Source organism: Phalangium opilio, unplaced genomic scaffold, assembly GCF_054372755.1.
Source record: "Phalangium opilio isolate 3A_F unplaced genomic scaffold, DU_Popi_V2 ptg000024l_1, whole genome shotgun sequence".
In the NCBI taxonomy this organism is placed as follows: domain Eukaryota; kingdom Metazoa; phylum Arthropoda; class Arachnida; order Opiliones; family Phalangiidae; genus Phalangium; species Phalangium opilio.
Genome location: NW_028324155.1, coordinates 6,761,891 through 6,775,545, shown reverse-complemented (window position 1 = coordinate 6,775,545; position 13,655 = coordinate 6,761,891). Strand labels below are relative to the sequence as shown.

The 13,655-nt window shown below is 33.1% G+C and overlaps 3 protein-coding genes across 3 annotated transcripts; 2 read left to right on the top strand and 1 right to left on the bottom strand.

Moving 5' to 3' along the window:
* The first annotated feature begins 290 nt into the window (after positions 1–290).
* On the top strand, positions 291–3,851 carry LOC149692515 (ATPase family gene 2 protein homolog B-like). The gene is made up of 7 exons (XM_089868264.1): positions 291–1,440; positions 1,507–1,830; positions 1,894–2,244; positions 2,298–2,708; positions 3,297–3,404; positions 3,483–3,605; positions 3,677–3,851. Exons 1-7 carry the CDS (start codon positions 718–720, stop codon positions 3,830–3,832), a joined length of 2,196 nt encoding a protein of 731 aa, XP_089724390.1. The 5' UTR covers positions 291–717; the 3' UTR covers positions 3,833–3,851.
* mRpL54 (mitochondrial ribosomal protein L54) lies at positions 3,824–4,472 on the bottom strand. Its single transcript, XM_089868281.1, has 2 exons — positions 4,347–4,472; positions 3,824–4,286 (listed from the first exon to the last, which is right to left on the bottom strand). Exons 1-2 carry the CDS (start codon positions 4,432–4,434, stop codon positions 3,904–3,906), a joined length of 471 nt encoding a protein of 156 aa, XP_089724407.1. The 5' UTR covers positions 4,435–4,472; the 3' UTR covers positions 3,824–3,903.
* A 483-nt stretch (positions 4,473–4,955) lies between these two features.
* Atg1 (serine/threonine-protein kinase unc-51-like protein Atg1) lies at positions 4,956–13,554 on the top strand. Its single transcript, XM_089868261.1, has 18 exons — positions 4,956–5,387; positions 6,321–6,613; positions 6,708–6,797; positions 7,045–7,095; positions 7,182–7,214; positions 7,280–7,316; positions 7,384–7,434; positions 7,511–7,710; positions 7,783–7,943; positions 8,010–8,364; positions 8,429–8,825; positions 8,914–9,093; positions 9,154–9,797; positions 9,860–10,166; positions 10,228–10,376; positions 10,446–10,490; positions 10,620–10,710; positions 11,269–13,554. The coding sequence occupies exons 2-18, from the start codon at positions 6,524–6,526 to the stop codon at positions 11,343–11,345; spliced, it is 2,958 nt and encodes a 985-aa protein (XP_089724387.1). The 5' UTR covers positions 4,956–5,387; positions 6,321–6,523; the 3' UTR covers positions 11,346–13,554.
* Positions 13,555–13,655: the final 101 nt, after the last annotated feature.

Below are 13,655 nucleotides of genomic sequence, written 5' to 3'. Positions count from 1 at the left end.
ATGTTGGGAGGGTTAAACAGGGGTCAAATTATATCCCTTGTTAAACGCGCTGCTGGTAATAGGGCCCTCCATTTCAGATGGGCAGGGACTATGAGAGAATAGATGGGCGCATGCTCTGGCAATCTCCTCCTTTTCTAGGCTCAATAAAGCCTCATTCTCCATCCTCGAGTTCTCTTTCCCCTCTTCCCGAGAGTCAGAAAGCTTCTCTTCAATCTCTTGCCTCCTAGAATCCTTCGAAAGACCGCCTACCAATTTAACGTACCTTCTTAGGGAGTCGACTCTTTTACATCTCCTTACCCGTTGCGTAACTCTCAGGAGGAATTTTACCATTTAATTCTAATATTTACCCTTTAATGACGCCGACTTTCCTCGTCTGCTTAGTTTGACCAAACAGTACAGATTTTTTTAAGTTTTTTCAGAGTTAATTTCAAATTTCTCACCTAAATTTTTATTTTCTCTCTTTATAGATTGTATCTAATCTACTAGAAACTCTCCATAAATCTAAATAAAATCCTTAATCCTTAATTAAACTTTAATTAACTTATAAATATTTTGAATTACGGCCTATCAACACACCCACGTGTCTTTCTGTACTTTGAATTTCGTTCCCTCATAATTTCTCAAGCTCTCCGCTAGGGAATTGTCGTCTGTCAAAATTGATAACTCCACTAGGCCTTGGTCCACGTGTTCGTTTAAACACGTGTAGTTGATTTCATAATGGAGGTGTCAAAAACGAAAGAATTTTATGAGAAAATTATAAAAGAAGGCAAGTTATTTGATTACGTAAATCTGGAAACCAATTATGGTACTTTTGTTTGCCCAGTATCGCGACTTAAATTACAATTATCAAACTTAGTTGTCAAACTTAATTTTGATTCAACATCCATTGATTATTATTCTGAAGTCATTAATTCTAACTTTGTTATAATTCGCGTAAGTGACGTGCAAAATTTGACGATTTTAAAGCAAATTAAGGTTAAGAAGGTTCAGGCGGAGTTAATTTATAATAATAATGACTTTAAAAGTGGTAAACTTCAGTCAAAATGGTTGAGATATATTCTTAAAAACTATGGAATTAAATCTAACTCTGTTATCAATTGCCAGCAACACTCATTAGCGAAAATAATTAATCTGGCGTTTATTAGGATAAAAATTGACAGCTTAGGTAATTACAATGAAGTTGCTAAGATTGATAGCAACACTGAAATAGAAATTATTGGAGAAATGGATAAGGAACATTTTAAAGCTCTTAGAGATATGTCAACTCATAATTTAACCAATAAATTAATCTACAATGAGGAAACGGAATTAAAACTCATTAATTTAACAAATTCGATGCTTAAAAGTGGCAATACATTTAGCCCTAAGGGCTTTCAAGGTGTCAAAGGGTTTCTAGTCATTGACCCAACTAGTTTTCAAGTTAATAAAATCATTAGGAAGGTAATAACTAACTACAATTAAACCTAATAAGGTTAGGCCATGAAATCGTCAATTTAAACATTACAGTGCATTTTCCAATGTGGCGCAATTATATTACCCATAACACCCACTGAAATACTTAGAGAAACAATTGGGGAAAGTGAAATATTATTGAAAGAGAAGCTTTCAAAAGCCACTAAATGGTCAACTCAGTCCGAAGTGGCCCTTATCTTTGAAGACATGGATTCAATTTTCCCAAAAATGCAGAGTGGCATATCAAAACGTCTTCTTTCAATATTTTTATCATTTATGGATGAAACTTTGAGCAGCAATTTGATAGTTATTGGAACCTTAAGGTCAACTAATGAGATAAATTCTGCTCTATTTAGACCTGGAAGAATGGACAAAAAGGTTTTGTCTATTTTTCTTTTAAGTTCTTTTAGATTTTGGAGTCATTTATTGTGTTGGTTTCAGATCATAATTGGCAATTTAAACTTCAAAGAACGCCTTAAAATCTTAGAAAGTTTAGTGAATGAGAAGCTTTTAAGTCCTGAAGTAAAATTAGAAGAAATAGCTGAAAAAACACCTGGTTTTGGTGTTCCGGATTTGTTAAATCTATGGCAATATATTGTCTTCACTCATTTGGAACTTATCAAGTGTCAAGAGCAATCTTCTAAGAAAATTGCACTTGCAACTATAAAATCTGCTTTATTAGCAGTCAGACCAACTGCATATAAGTCCAACTCAAATTGGAATATTCAAATATCACCCATAGATTGGGATGAAATAGCTGGAATGGAAAAAATTAAATCAAGAATAAAAATGGTAATAGATTAATTAATTTTTAAATAAAATTCCTTAATAATGTTTAATTTTAGGCTGTAGAATGGCCTCTACTACACTCCAAAGCCTTCAAACAACTAGGTTTAAACCCACCTAAAGGGGTTCTACTTTTTGGACCCCCTGGTTGTTGCAAAACCACTTTAATCCGTGGTGTGGCTTCAATGTGCAAAGCCACCTTTTTATCAGCAACTCCAGCCCAAATTTTCTCTCCTTTTGTTGGAGATTCTTCCAAAGCAATTGCTGAAATATTTGAATCAGCCCGTTTGGCAACACCCTCTCTAATATTCCTTGATGAAATTGATTCATTAGTTGGATCAAGACAGTTTGATTCTAAAATGTTGAATAATGCCCAAAGACAAAGAGGACCGCAAGAACAAGTTTTGTCCACGTTATTAAATGAAATGGATGGAATAGGAGCAACTGTGACTGCATCCACAGAGAAAGGGGTAGAATTATAGTCATTTAAAGGGAGGGTGAAAAGGAGAATCAAGTGATTTTTTATCGATTCTTCCACTAATTATAAGACCAGTCTGCATAGTGAAACATTCAGGAAATACAGATTCCGAATGATTTTAAAATTCAAATTAGGTTCAGATTAAAGGATAATTTTAAACAAGGACTGCCGACCAATCGCGTAACGCCCTGCCTTTTTATTAACAAAATTCTCGTGGCACGTTCCGTGTTGAATGAAATTTATCACCAGATTTGATAAAATTTGCGCGCGACGTGACAATCTTGGCGCGAGACATGGAGCGTGCCACGAGAATTTTGTTAATAAAAAGGCAGGGCGTTACGCTATTGGTCGGCAGTCCTTGTTTAAAATTATCCTTAAAATCTGAACCTAATTTGAATTTCAAAATCATTCGGAAGTATTTCCTGAATGTTTCTCTATGCAGACTGGTCTTATAATTAGTAGAAGAATCGATAAAAAATCACTTGATTTTCCACTTCACCCTCCCTTTAAAAGACTTTAAATTAAAATAAATTAATTAATATTTTTTATTAATAAATTAATTAATTAATTAATTAATTAGAATGTGATTGTTATTGGAGTTACAAATAGATTTGATTTATTGGACCCTGCTTTATTAAGACCTGGAAGATTTGATACCATTGTTTATGTTGGGGAACCCAAAGAAGAAGTAATGTTTAAATTAAATAAATTTAATTAATTTAAATTAAATTAAATTAATCTTCAATAACTATTTTTTTTTTTTTAGGAAAGAAAAGCAATTTTAAGCAAAATTACTAATAAATTACCAATACAGGGTGTAAATATTGAATTCTTAGCTCAAAATACACCTCTATTTTCTGGAGCTGATCTTAAAAATCTTTGTCAAGAAGTAATTAAACTAATTAACTTTTATTATTAAATTTTTAAATACCTAAACTTAATTTTAATTAATTATTTCAGGCAGCTCTTAAGGCATTAGATGAAAATTTAAACAGTGTTTTTATTAATGAAACTCATTTTGAGTATGCCTTAAAAAACACTCAACCATCGTTAAGTTTAAACCAATTAAATTGGTTTAATGAAATATGTCAAAAGAATAATATACCATTTGATTAATAAATGAATTTTATGCTAATTTTATTGATGACTGAATTTAATTTACAATATTAAGTTGAAAGACAATGGAATTATTCACCAATATTATAATGATAACCAGCTAAGGCTCTGAATCTTAGGTCTTTTAGTTCAGCGAGTTTTTCTGTATGATTTACAACTTTTCTTTCTAATTTTTTCACTCCCATAAGTCTCTTTTTCCTTTGTTCATGAAGTTCAGCCGCTCTTTCCCAATACTCTAATGTATTTGGATCCATTTCATTGAGAGTAGGTTTGTTTCCCAATCTTAATGTCCAAAGCCAATCAGGATACTCTTCCTTTGGTTTTAATTTAATTTCCTCGCCAGTTTTATTGAAATTTAATCCACAACAATAGGTAGTAAGCTTAACTGGATCTGTTTCCACAGGTAATCGTTTTTTTCCTGTTGGAGCTCCACCTTTACTTTTACCTGATAGTGCTGAAGTTAAAAATTATATTACATTTTAAGTATTTTTTATAATTTTAGGCCAAGGCTTACCATCCGCTTTCTTGGCGTATGTGTTGTTAATTTGAATAAATACGGATTTACGACTCAAAATCAAATTAGATCTCAATAAAATCGACATTTTTCAAATTTAGAGACCATTAAGGTCACTCGGGTTCAGTGTTGCCAATGTTTGAAAGTGGATTTTCCCACTTCCATTTGAAAAATTTCCCACATTTCCCACACCCCCTTTTTAGCCCCGCCCCCAGCTAAAATATGGTAGAAAAGTTACAGTCTTATTTATCTGTACTATTTTTTCCTATTAGGTTTAATATGGAATATCACTGCGCATAGCTTGGACAATATGTACAAATGCGCCAAAACGCTATAAGGCTTTAAAATTCTCAAAATATGCTACTTTTTTCCAGCGCCAAATTTAAAATCACCGGATTTATTTCAAAATTTTCGAAAATACAATAATTTTAACTGCACTGTCTGCACTATTAACACTTAAAGAGAAAAATTCCCACATTTGACCGATTTAGGGAATAAATTACCTTTGTCCCACAGAGCCAAAACCTTACCAAAATTTCCCGCGATGTGGGAAATTTCCCACACATTGGCAACACTGCTCGGGTTCAATCTACTCTCGCTCTGTCAGAATAAATAGAGAAAAAGTCAAGAGGTAGGTCCTCCACTGATGGTAATATTTGGCTCTAGTCGTACGTCATAACGAGTTTTTCTTGACTCGTTCTATATAAACCCGGGTATAAAATTTAGCCAATAAGAACTTATCTCATCCTAAGTATTCTGCGCGTACAAGCCTTTGGCGTGCACGTTCTCCGCGCATGACAATGTAATAGACCAATTTCACGACGCGACCTTTAGACTGTTTTTCTCAGCCTTAGCTACGCATTTTGCCATATTGGCCTCGCTTTCGGTAACGTTGATAAGGGAGATTGTGAAATGGGTCTACCGTATGATTATGTTTTAATATTTTTTATGCGCGTGCGGAGTTAAAAAACCACGCTCGCGTAGCAGTAGTGACGACGATATTTTCCCACTAATTTGGATAAAAATCAATAAATATTTAAGGTAAGTACTATTTTTTATTGGTTTATATTGTTATTTACGCGTATAACGATTCGGATTCGGGGATAAAAGGGTTAATCTCTAATTAGACATAATGGCGATGGGAAACAAAAGATGTGCCATTGTTTTGTCAGCCTAACAAAATTTAAGCCTTGGCTTTTAAATGGCCAAAGAAGCCAAATTTAAGGTTTAAAAGGCACAACCCAGACTTCGTTGTTGTTGTGGTAACGAAATATACCTAATTAATATGTTTATCAACACGGGAATTAACCCAATTAGCCACATTAAATGTCATTGGTTATTGCGCAAGCATACGCGAGCTAGCTTTGTGGGCCTAAGATGTACTTGTATCATGACAATTAGGCAAGAGCTTCAAGATGGTAAAGCCTAAAGGCTATAAGGCGCTGGGGAGGCTGAATAAGGAAACCTGAGGTCATGTACCTAGAACGCTAGATTAGTCATAAGGGTCGTGTATTGGTCGTGTTCCATGATAAGATTGGAGGTAATGGTCCTCAAAATTTATCAGGAAACAAACAGTTTTATTGGAAAAACAATACACTTTATCAGTTCTGGGTCATGACCTCGGTGCCTACCATAAAGTATTCCAATTTCCAGATGGTGATGTGACATTTATTTAAATTTGATTAACCCTGACCAAAATTTAAAAATATTTGTCACCAGGTTAAATTCTGGCAACAATTAGATCAACTTTACATATACTTTTATTATGTTCATTGCCAAGTTCCTGTGTTTGCAAACACAGAAACTAAATACCAAACTACTATAGCCTTTGTGTAACTGGTTTAAAGTTGTTTTTGACGCTTCTAAAATTACAAAATTATTGCTAGTCATAATCCATAGTTGAAAAACCATCTTTGAGCTTATAGCACCAGGGTCCTCAATGTTTATGCAGTGTCCCTTCCCTTTGAATTTCAGGGTGCATAAATGTGAAAAGTAACATAATGGAGTGCTCAAATAACATCATATTTTTAAGGAGATGTAGTATAAAATATCTTGTCAAACTATGATGAGTTTCAAACCTCAATGTATATACATATACACGCGTTAGACTTCAAAATGAATATATAGTTTCTAAGTTTTGACAACAAAATTGGATTAAAAAACCACACAAAAGAAAGATGGAAAGTATAGGAGACTTTGAGTATAACACAAAAGACCTGATAGGTCACGGAGCCTTTGCAGTTGTCTTTAAAGGAAGACATAAAACTGTACGTAACTAGAAACATTTCTTCATAGTTTAGAATAGATAAACTCAAAAACGCATCTTTTCTTTTCCCCTTCAAAATAATCTTTTAAAATTAGCGCAATACTCTAGTTGCCATAAAGAGTATCACTAAAAAGAACTTGGCAAAGTCGCAAAATTTGTTGGGCAAGGAAATAAAAATACTCAAGGTAAATTTGTTTTCCTAAATTAATTCCCGCGAACGCTGGTTAAATTCGCAGTTAGCTTTGTTAACCTTGTTCTTAAGAGCTTCTTGCTGAGATTCTTTGTTTCTAGAACATGGTGTGTCATTGCATAAGCTTAGTTACTTTATTATGTAATTTTAATTACATTAATTTATTTACAAGCCTTTGTTTTTGTTGTTATTATGATAAGAGTAAGTTTAAAGCTGATCTTGTTTATATGTATAATATTTAGGAATTGACAGAACTACATCACGAAAATGTAGTAGCTTTATTGGATTGCAAAGTAATTTGATCCCATTCTTGATAAATAATTTTTACTTAAAATAGTATAGATGAATTGATAAATATTGTTTTTATCTTAATTATAAGGAAACTGCCCATCATGTCTACTTAGTTATGGAAGTATGTCTTTAAGATATATTTATGCATTAATTTATGTAGAGATCTAAATATATTTTTTACTTTAGTTTTGTAATGGCGGTGATTTAGCTGATTATTTACATGGTAATTAAGTTGTTAATTTAGTTACAGGGTGTTTAAATTAACTTAAAAACTACGTTGTTAATTTTAGCCAAGGGAACTTTGAGTGAAGATACAATACGTTCATTCTTGAGACAAATTGGTATGCCTATAAAATTGGGCATTGTTGTTTTATTTTGAGAGAAATTGAGATGTTTTTTTATTGTTAAATTATTAAGCCGGAGCCATGAGAGCTCTTTATCAGAAAGGAGTTGTACACAGGGATCTGAAACCTCAAAACATATTACTGTGTCACGCAGCTGGTCGCGTTAACCCTCCTCCAACAGAAATACTTCTTAAAATAGCCGACTTTGGGTTTGCAAGGTTTTTACAAGACGGAGTTATGGCGGCCACTCTTTGTGGTTCACCCATGTACATGGTAAAGTCGTGTTTTAGGTCAAATTTGAAGAATCTGAATACCATCAAGATGTTGTTATGTTCCAACTAACAGGCTCCGGAAGTCATCATGTCACTCCAATATGACGCGAAAGCGGATTTATGGAGCATAGGGACAATTGTATTCCAATGTTTAACAGGGAAAGCTCCTTTTCAGGCCCAAACGCCTCAGGCACTCAAGCAATTTTACGAAAAGAATGCTAATTTGGTTCCAAAGTCAGTTACTCGCACCTTAGGAAGACCATTTCAGGGATAACATTTTGACCAATGTTTTTGTATCAGAATTCCAAGTGATACATCATCTGATCTGACTAATTTATTAATGCGCCTTCTGAAAAGAAATGCTAAAGATCGTATGGAATTTGACGAATTTTTCAATCATCCGTTCCTGAAGCCTATAACAAAACTAAGTTCACCCATGCCTGTACCTCATCGGAGGGGTAGTTCCCCATTGGTGTCCGCCGGACTTTCCCCCACAGACGTTCCCCCTTCTCCTAGACTTTCTTCTTGGGGAGAGAATCCCATGGAAGGTGCCTCTCCTCAAAGTCGCCCTCAATCTGCTAATGCTAAAAGAACAGGACACATGGCCCAACCAAGTACCGGTGATGGAGGAACTCTCTCATCTCCTGATGAACAAGTATATGATCCGAGTGTTGAACAACCAGGAACTATCCTGATTCTTCATTTGAAACTTTCTCTAGGACTTTGTCTTTGTTCCCGAATGTGTCAGCAATGAAACTTCCAGCGGAAATATATGCGAAATTTCCAGTCATTCGACTAATAATGCTAACACGCCATATGTGGGAAGAAATTCCCCTAATCCATCACGCATTTCTAGAGGGGGACATCATCGAAATACTGAACCAGTACCTGTCCCCACTCAAAGGGAAGCTTATGAACAAATACAGAGGAGTTTATCCCAGGATGTTCCTCAAGCTTCACCTCCAGTTAAGAGTAAATCCTCAGTAGCCGGTTCACCCGGTGGTGTTGGCAAATCAAGAGCAACTGGAGGACTACACGAATCTTCTTCTTCTTCCTCAATTTCCAGCGAAAAGAGCAGAGGAATTCCTGATCTCACTTCTATATCCCCTCCTTCTAGTAATTGTTATCATCTTATTTCAAAAAATAATTTGATAGTGACAACAACAACAACAACAACCTTCTTCTTATCTTTGTCTTACCATAGTTCAATTTGTAATTGGAACTCCACCCGGTGGTAGAACGCGAAGTTTAAGTGGGAGTCGAAGTGCAGGAACTACTCCTCCACCTTCTAGCTTCATTCCAGGAACGGGAGTTATTGTTAACCCTGGATATTTGATCCACCAGACAGCTGGACTCGGAGGTCCGGGTTATATAAGAAGGAACTGTACGTTTAGCCCGGACTTTCTATAGATGAATTTAAAACTAACTTAAATATTATTAACAGCTTTGGTCAGGATGAATGGGAATCCAGTTCTCTCCCCCATTCTTGATTTTCAACAGAATAATTTAGTCCTGGATGAAGAAAGGATGAGTAACCAGGGAGGGGGCTGGAATGAACATCAACATCGAACTGAACCTTCTCTAGTTCCATTTGCCTCTCAGAAGAGACCAGCTAGTGATTCGTACGGATCTAATTTAAACCAAGCGGGAATGGAAGCCACTTCCCCTCAAAATCCACCTCCTTTTCAAGTCGCGTTTGGATCTGGTAGAACATTCACGTTACCAGACATGAGTCCTCATCATCATCAACAAAATCTTTGGCCTCCTGGTAATGAGGCTTCTGAGAACAGAAGACAAAGACGTTGTCACAGAAACCAATCCGAAAGTCATTTGGCTCTCTCATCCGGGGTTTCTCCGCCTCATCCAATTTCAAGATGTTCTTCCTTACCGAGTAATGGTGGCATGGATGGCCCCTTAACCTTTGTGGCACCTGAATTATCGGAGGAAACCCTTTTTGAAAGGGGACATAATGAAACTCTCGCCAAATTGAACTTTGTCATGGCTTTAGTTGATTGTATATTGGAATTGGCTGAATCTAAAGCTACACCTTTTGGAGTTTTGACTCATACAACAAATACCAGAAGAGATGTAAACACTTGTTTATTTGTTGTTGTTTACTTACGAAAATGAAGGTTTGTCTTTTTCAACAGAAATCTGGTAGACAAGACTCTTGTCAAGCAGCAGCAGCAGCAGCGGCTGAACAACAAAGAATGAATAATCAAGCTAACAATTCTCCAACTTCCAGTCCTCAAGCCAACTCAAACGCGACTTCTCCCCCCATTTTATTGGCCAGTAATAACGTCACTGCCACTGGTAATCCTTCGTCCGACAGCTATAGACGAGCTGAACAATTGGTTCTTTATATGAGAGCTTTACAATTACTATCTTCGTCTTTACAACTTTCAAAACAAGAAGTTACTGCTGGGAAACTCAGGCCTTCATCCTCAGTTAGAAGTGGTAAATATAATTAATATCATTAATTAAAGAGTAATTAATTAATTAATTATTTAAATTTCAGTTTTGAAAATCATGAAGGAGCGATTTCATTCGTGTTTGCAGACTTGCAAAGCTTTGGATTCTCCTACTTTATTGAAAGGGGTTGGTGTGGATCCCTTAGCTTCTAGTCTCACTGCTGATAGACTTCTTTATGATCACGCTATTGAAATGGTATGAAATTAATATTACACTAATTAGTGTAATAATTAATTACAATTTTTTTAAATTACTTTATTTTAGTGTCAATCTGCCGCTCTTAAAGAATTATTTGGAAATCCAGAAGAAGTAATTGAATATCAGGGATTAATGTTCTGATTTTTTATAGAATGTTTTTTTTTTAAGATTAATGTTGTTTTTTACGTATCTTTTAACATTAATTAATGTTGTTTTTGGATATTTTCTTTATGATTTCAGTGTTTCCATCATTATCAAACGGCTCAGATTCTTCTGCATAGTTTGGCCCAGCAAGTTGAATTTGATGATGACCGCAGAGTTCTCCTAAGATGTAAGTTAATACGGTTTATATTTTATTTTTTCTTGGGAGGGTGAAACCATGGATAAAGAATGCGCGCGAGGAAATTTGTTTTCACTCTACAGGATCGGCAACTCCCTATCTCGAGCGACAGAATATTCTGTATATACTCTGTTACAACATCGGTTGTCAGCACGCGCAAATATATTTCTCTATGTAACCTAGCTTTGCGCGTGCTGACAAGAGACAAAAAACTTCAGGATCTTCAGGATTTAAAATCAGTTTAAAATATCCTGAAGTTTTTTGTCTCTTGTCAGCACGCGCAAGGCTAGATTACATAGAGACCTAGCTTTACGCGTGCTGACAACCGATGTTGTTACAGAGTATATACAGAATAAGCTGTCGTTCGAGATAGGGAGTTGCCAATCTTATAGCGTGAAAACAAATTTCCGCACGCGCATTCTTTATCCATGGTGAAACCTTATATGAAATTTCTTAATAAATTAATAAAGAATAAATAGGCATAGTAATTATCATCCTTATACTGATTAAATTAATTAAATTGGGATCATTAAATATTTAAATCTTCAGACAAAGATGCCGTGGAAAAGAGATTATTTGTTCTGCAAAGTCAAGGTTTTGTGTGTGCCTATGATGCAACCACTTAATTAATTTAATTTACTCAAAATATGACGAAAGAATAATGATCTCTAAACACTTAAACAAATAAACAAACAAACATAAAAGTGTTATACCAAATTTCCATAAACAACTGGTGACAAAAACAAACATCAAACAAACAAACAAAAAAAAAAAATACTGATGATCGTGTGTTTTTTTTTAGGTAAGAAATAATTTAGGGATAGGGGGCTTGGCCATTTGTATATTGTTAATATAAGTACAGTAATTTAATTTAAAAATACTCTCTTAACTTAATTAATTAATTAAATAATTAAATATTTTTCAAGAAGAAACTATTATAGCTATGCAGACATTTAACGAAGTTTTTTTTTAATCCCCCTCCCCCAATTAAGTATGAGATGATTTTAATTTAAGTGGGAATGTAATGAAAAATGAACCAGTGATGTTTTAGTTTTAGTTAGATTAATTAATTTTTTTAATTACTAGGTTATTAAATTTAATAAGTTTAATTTAAGAGTTTAATCTCGGAGGGAAAAATGCTTTAAATTAAATTTCTGGGGCCAAATATCATTTTACGACAACTTTAATATGAAGGGGATTAAATTAATCTTTTACATATCGTGAAAAAGGTGTGAACATTGAACAGAAGGAAATATAAATATGGTAATGGTAAATTAATTTTTGTTGAATGAATGAAAGAATTAATCCGAGATTAAATTCTTTCTAAATTTATTGATTTTAATTAGGGATAATCAAAATAATTAAGCGTATTTATAATTAAGTATGATTTGAGGGAAATTTAATTTCTATAATTAATTAAGGGAATTAGACTGAATTTTATTTAGTTTTAAGGCTGATAAAAGAGATAATTAATTTTTATGATTAGGTAATTAATTAATATTATTTTTACGATTTTTTTTTTTAATTTAAGAATTTAATTTTAATATTTACTTTTTAATTAAAGGAATGAGGTTAATTATTTAGGTGAGTTTGAGTGTGGTGCCAAATAAAAGGCTGAGACTTGAATTTAAATAATTATAAATTAATTAAAAATTTAGGCCTAGCGATCGAAAACTAAGGTATATATATATATATATATAAATAAATTAATGAGAATGTGTGTGTGTGTGTAAAATTGTAGTGTGTAGTTGAATTCATTAATTTCATTGGTAAAAAACATTATGAATACATAATTAATTAATATGATATTATTAATCATGTATTAATTAATCTTATATAGACCCTGCCCCCCCCCCATTAATCAATTAATTCATAACCCATAGAGGAATTTATTAATCATTAATTAATGAATAAATTATTTAGACTCATGAAAAATACATAATGAAATGATATTAATCATTAATCCCCCAAATTAATTAAGAACATATTAAATGCTAATGGTGAGAAATTAATCCCAGTGTCGGCATTTTTGAAAGAAAAAAGATATATAATTATAATATAAAAACAAACAACATTTAAACTTTTCAAAGTTTGTTGTTTATTAAACAAACAAACAAACACAAGCATTTTTTTACTGAAAGAAATACAAAATGTAAATAATATTCTTCAATTTTTCTTCTCCCAATTTAGTCTACTCTCATGTATATATTAATTAATTATTAATTTAAATATTTACAAGAAAAAAAAAGCTTATTTTAGTTAAAAATGAAATGATGACAAGAAATACACGGTGTAAGTTTTTTGAGTGTTTGAAAGTGATTACGTCACGTGGTATGTACCAGGTAGAGTAGATGTGATGTACTGGTAATAAATATTATATAAGAACTTATAAAGTTTAGTTCTGTTGAAAAAGGAAAAGAAAAATAGACGATTTTTGGTTAATATAATATTTTTGCTTTCAAAATTTAATTTAACCCACTCAAACACTGTGTATATTTCACATATTATATATTGGTTTATTATTATTCTTAAGTATTCTTTCTTTCTCTTCAAACATTGAAATCTAATAAATAACCCTGTACAAAGAATTAAGCTAAAGGTAACATTATTAATCGACAATACAATATTTAAGAGGAAGGGTGGTGAAATAATTAAATTGCTAGTCTTAGTAATTAGAAATAATTAAGGAGCAAAAAAAAAAAATGATATTGATAAAAGGTGTAAAACGTTCTTTGTGTATATTGGTGTTTTACTATGTACAGTTTCCGTTTATTTTTATTATGAATGATGACAATTTAAATGAACAATTAAACTCCAGTGCAATTTAGGACTTAATTTAATTAATTAACTTCAATATTAAAAACACGACAACGCGAATTATTCTGTCCTTTGATGGTAATAAAATTAAGAAGAAAAATTATAGGAAATAGACCAAG

Coding starts and splice junctions, on each gene's coding strand:
- LOC149692515 (XM_089868264.1), top strand. CDS start 718: ATGGAGGTGTCAAAAACGAAAGAATTTTATGAGAAAATTATAAAAGAA. Junction 2,245..2,297: donor TTAAATCAAGAATAAAAATG/GTAATAGATTAA, acceptor GTTTAATTTTAG/GCTGTAGAATGGCCTCTACT. Junction 3,606..3,676: donor TTAAAAATCTTTGTCAAGAA/GTAATTAAACTA, acceptor TAATTATTTCAG/GCAGCTCTTAAGGCATTAGA.
- mRpL54 (XM_089868281.1), bottom strand. CDS start 4,434: ATGTCGATTTTATTGAGATCTAATTTGATTTTGAGTCGTAAATCCGTA. Junction 4,287..4,346: donor ATACGCCAAGAAAGCGGATG/GTAAGCCTTGGC, acceptor TTTTAACTTCAG/CACTATCAGGTAAAAGTAAA.
- Atg1 (XM_089868261.1), top strand. CDS start 6,524: ATGGAAAGTATAGGAGACTTTGAGTATAACACAAAAGACCTGATAGGT. Junction 7,096..7,181: donor TAGCTTTATTGGATTGCAAA/GTAATTTGATCC, acceptor CTTAATTATAAG/GAAACTGCCCATCATGTCTA. Junction 9,094..9,153: donor GGGTTATATAAGAAGGAACT/GTACGTTTAGCC, acceptor TATTATTAACAG/CTTTGGTCAGGATGAATGGG.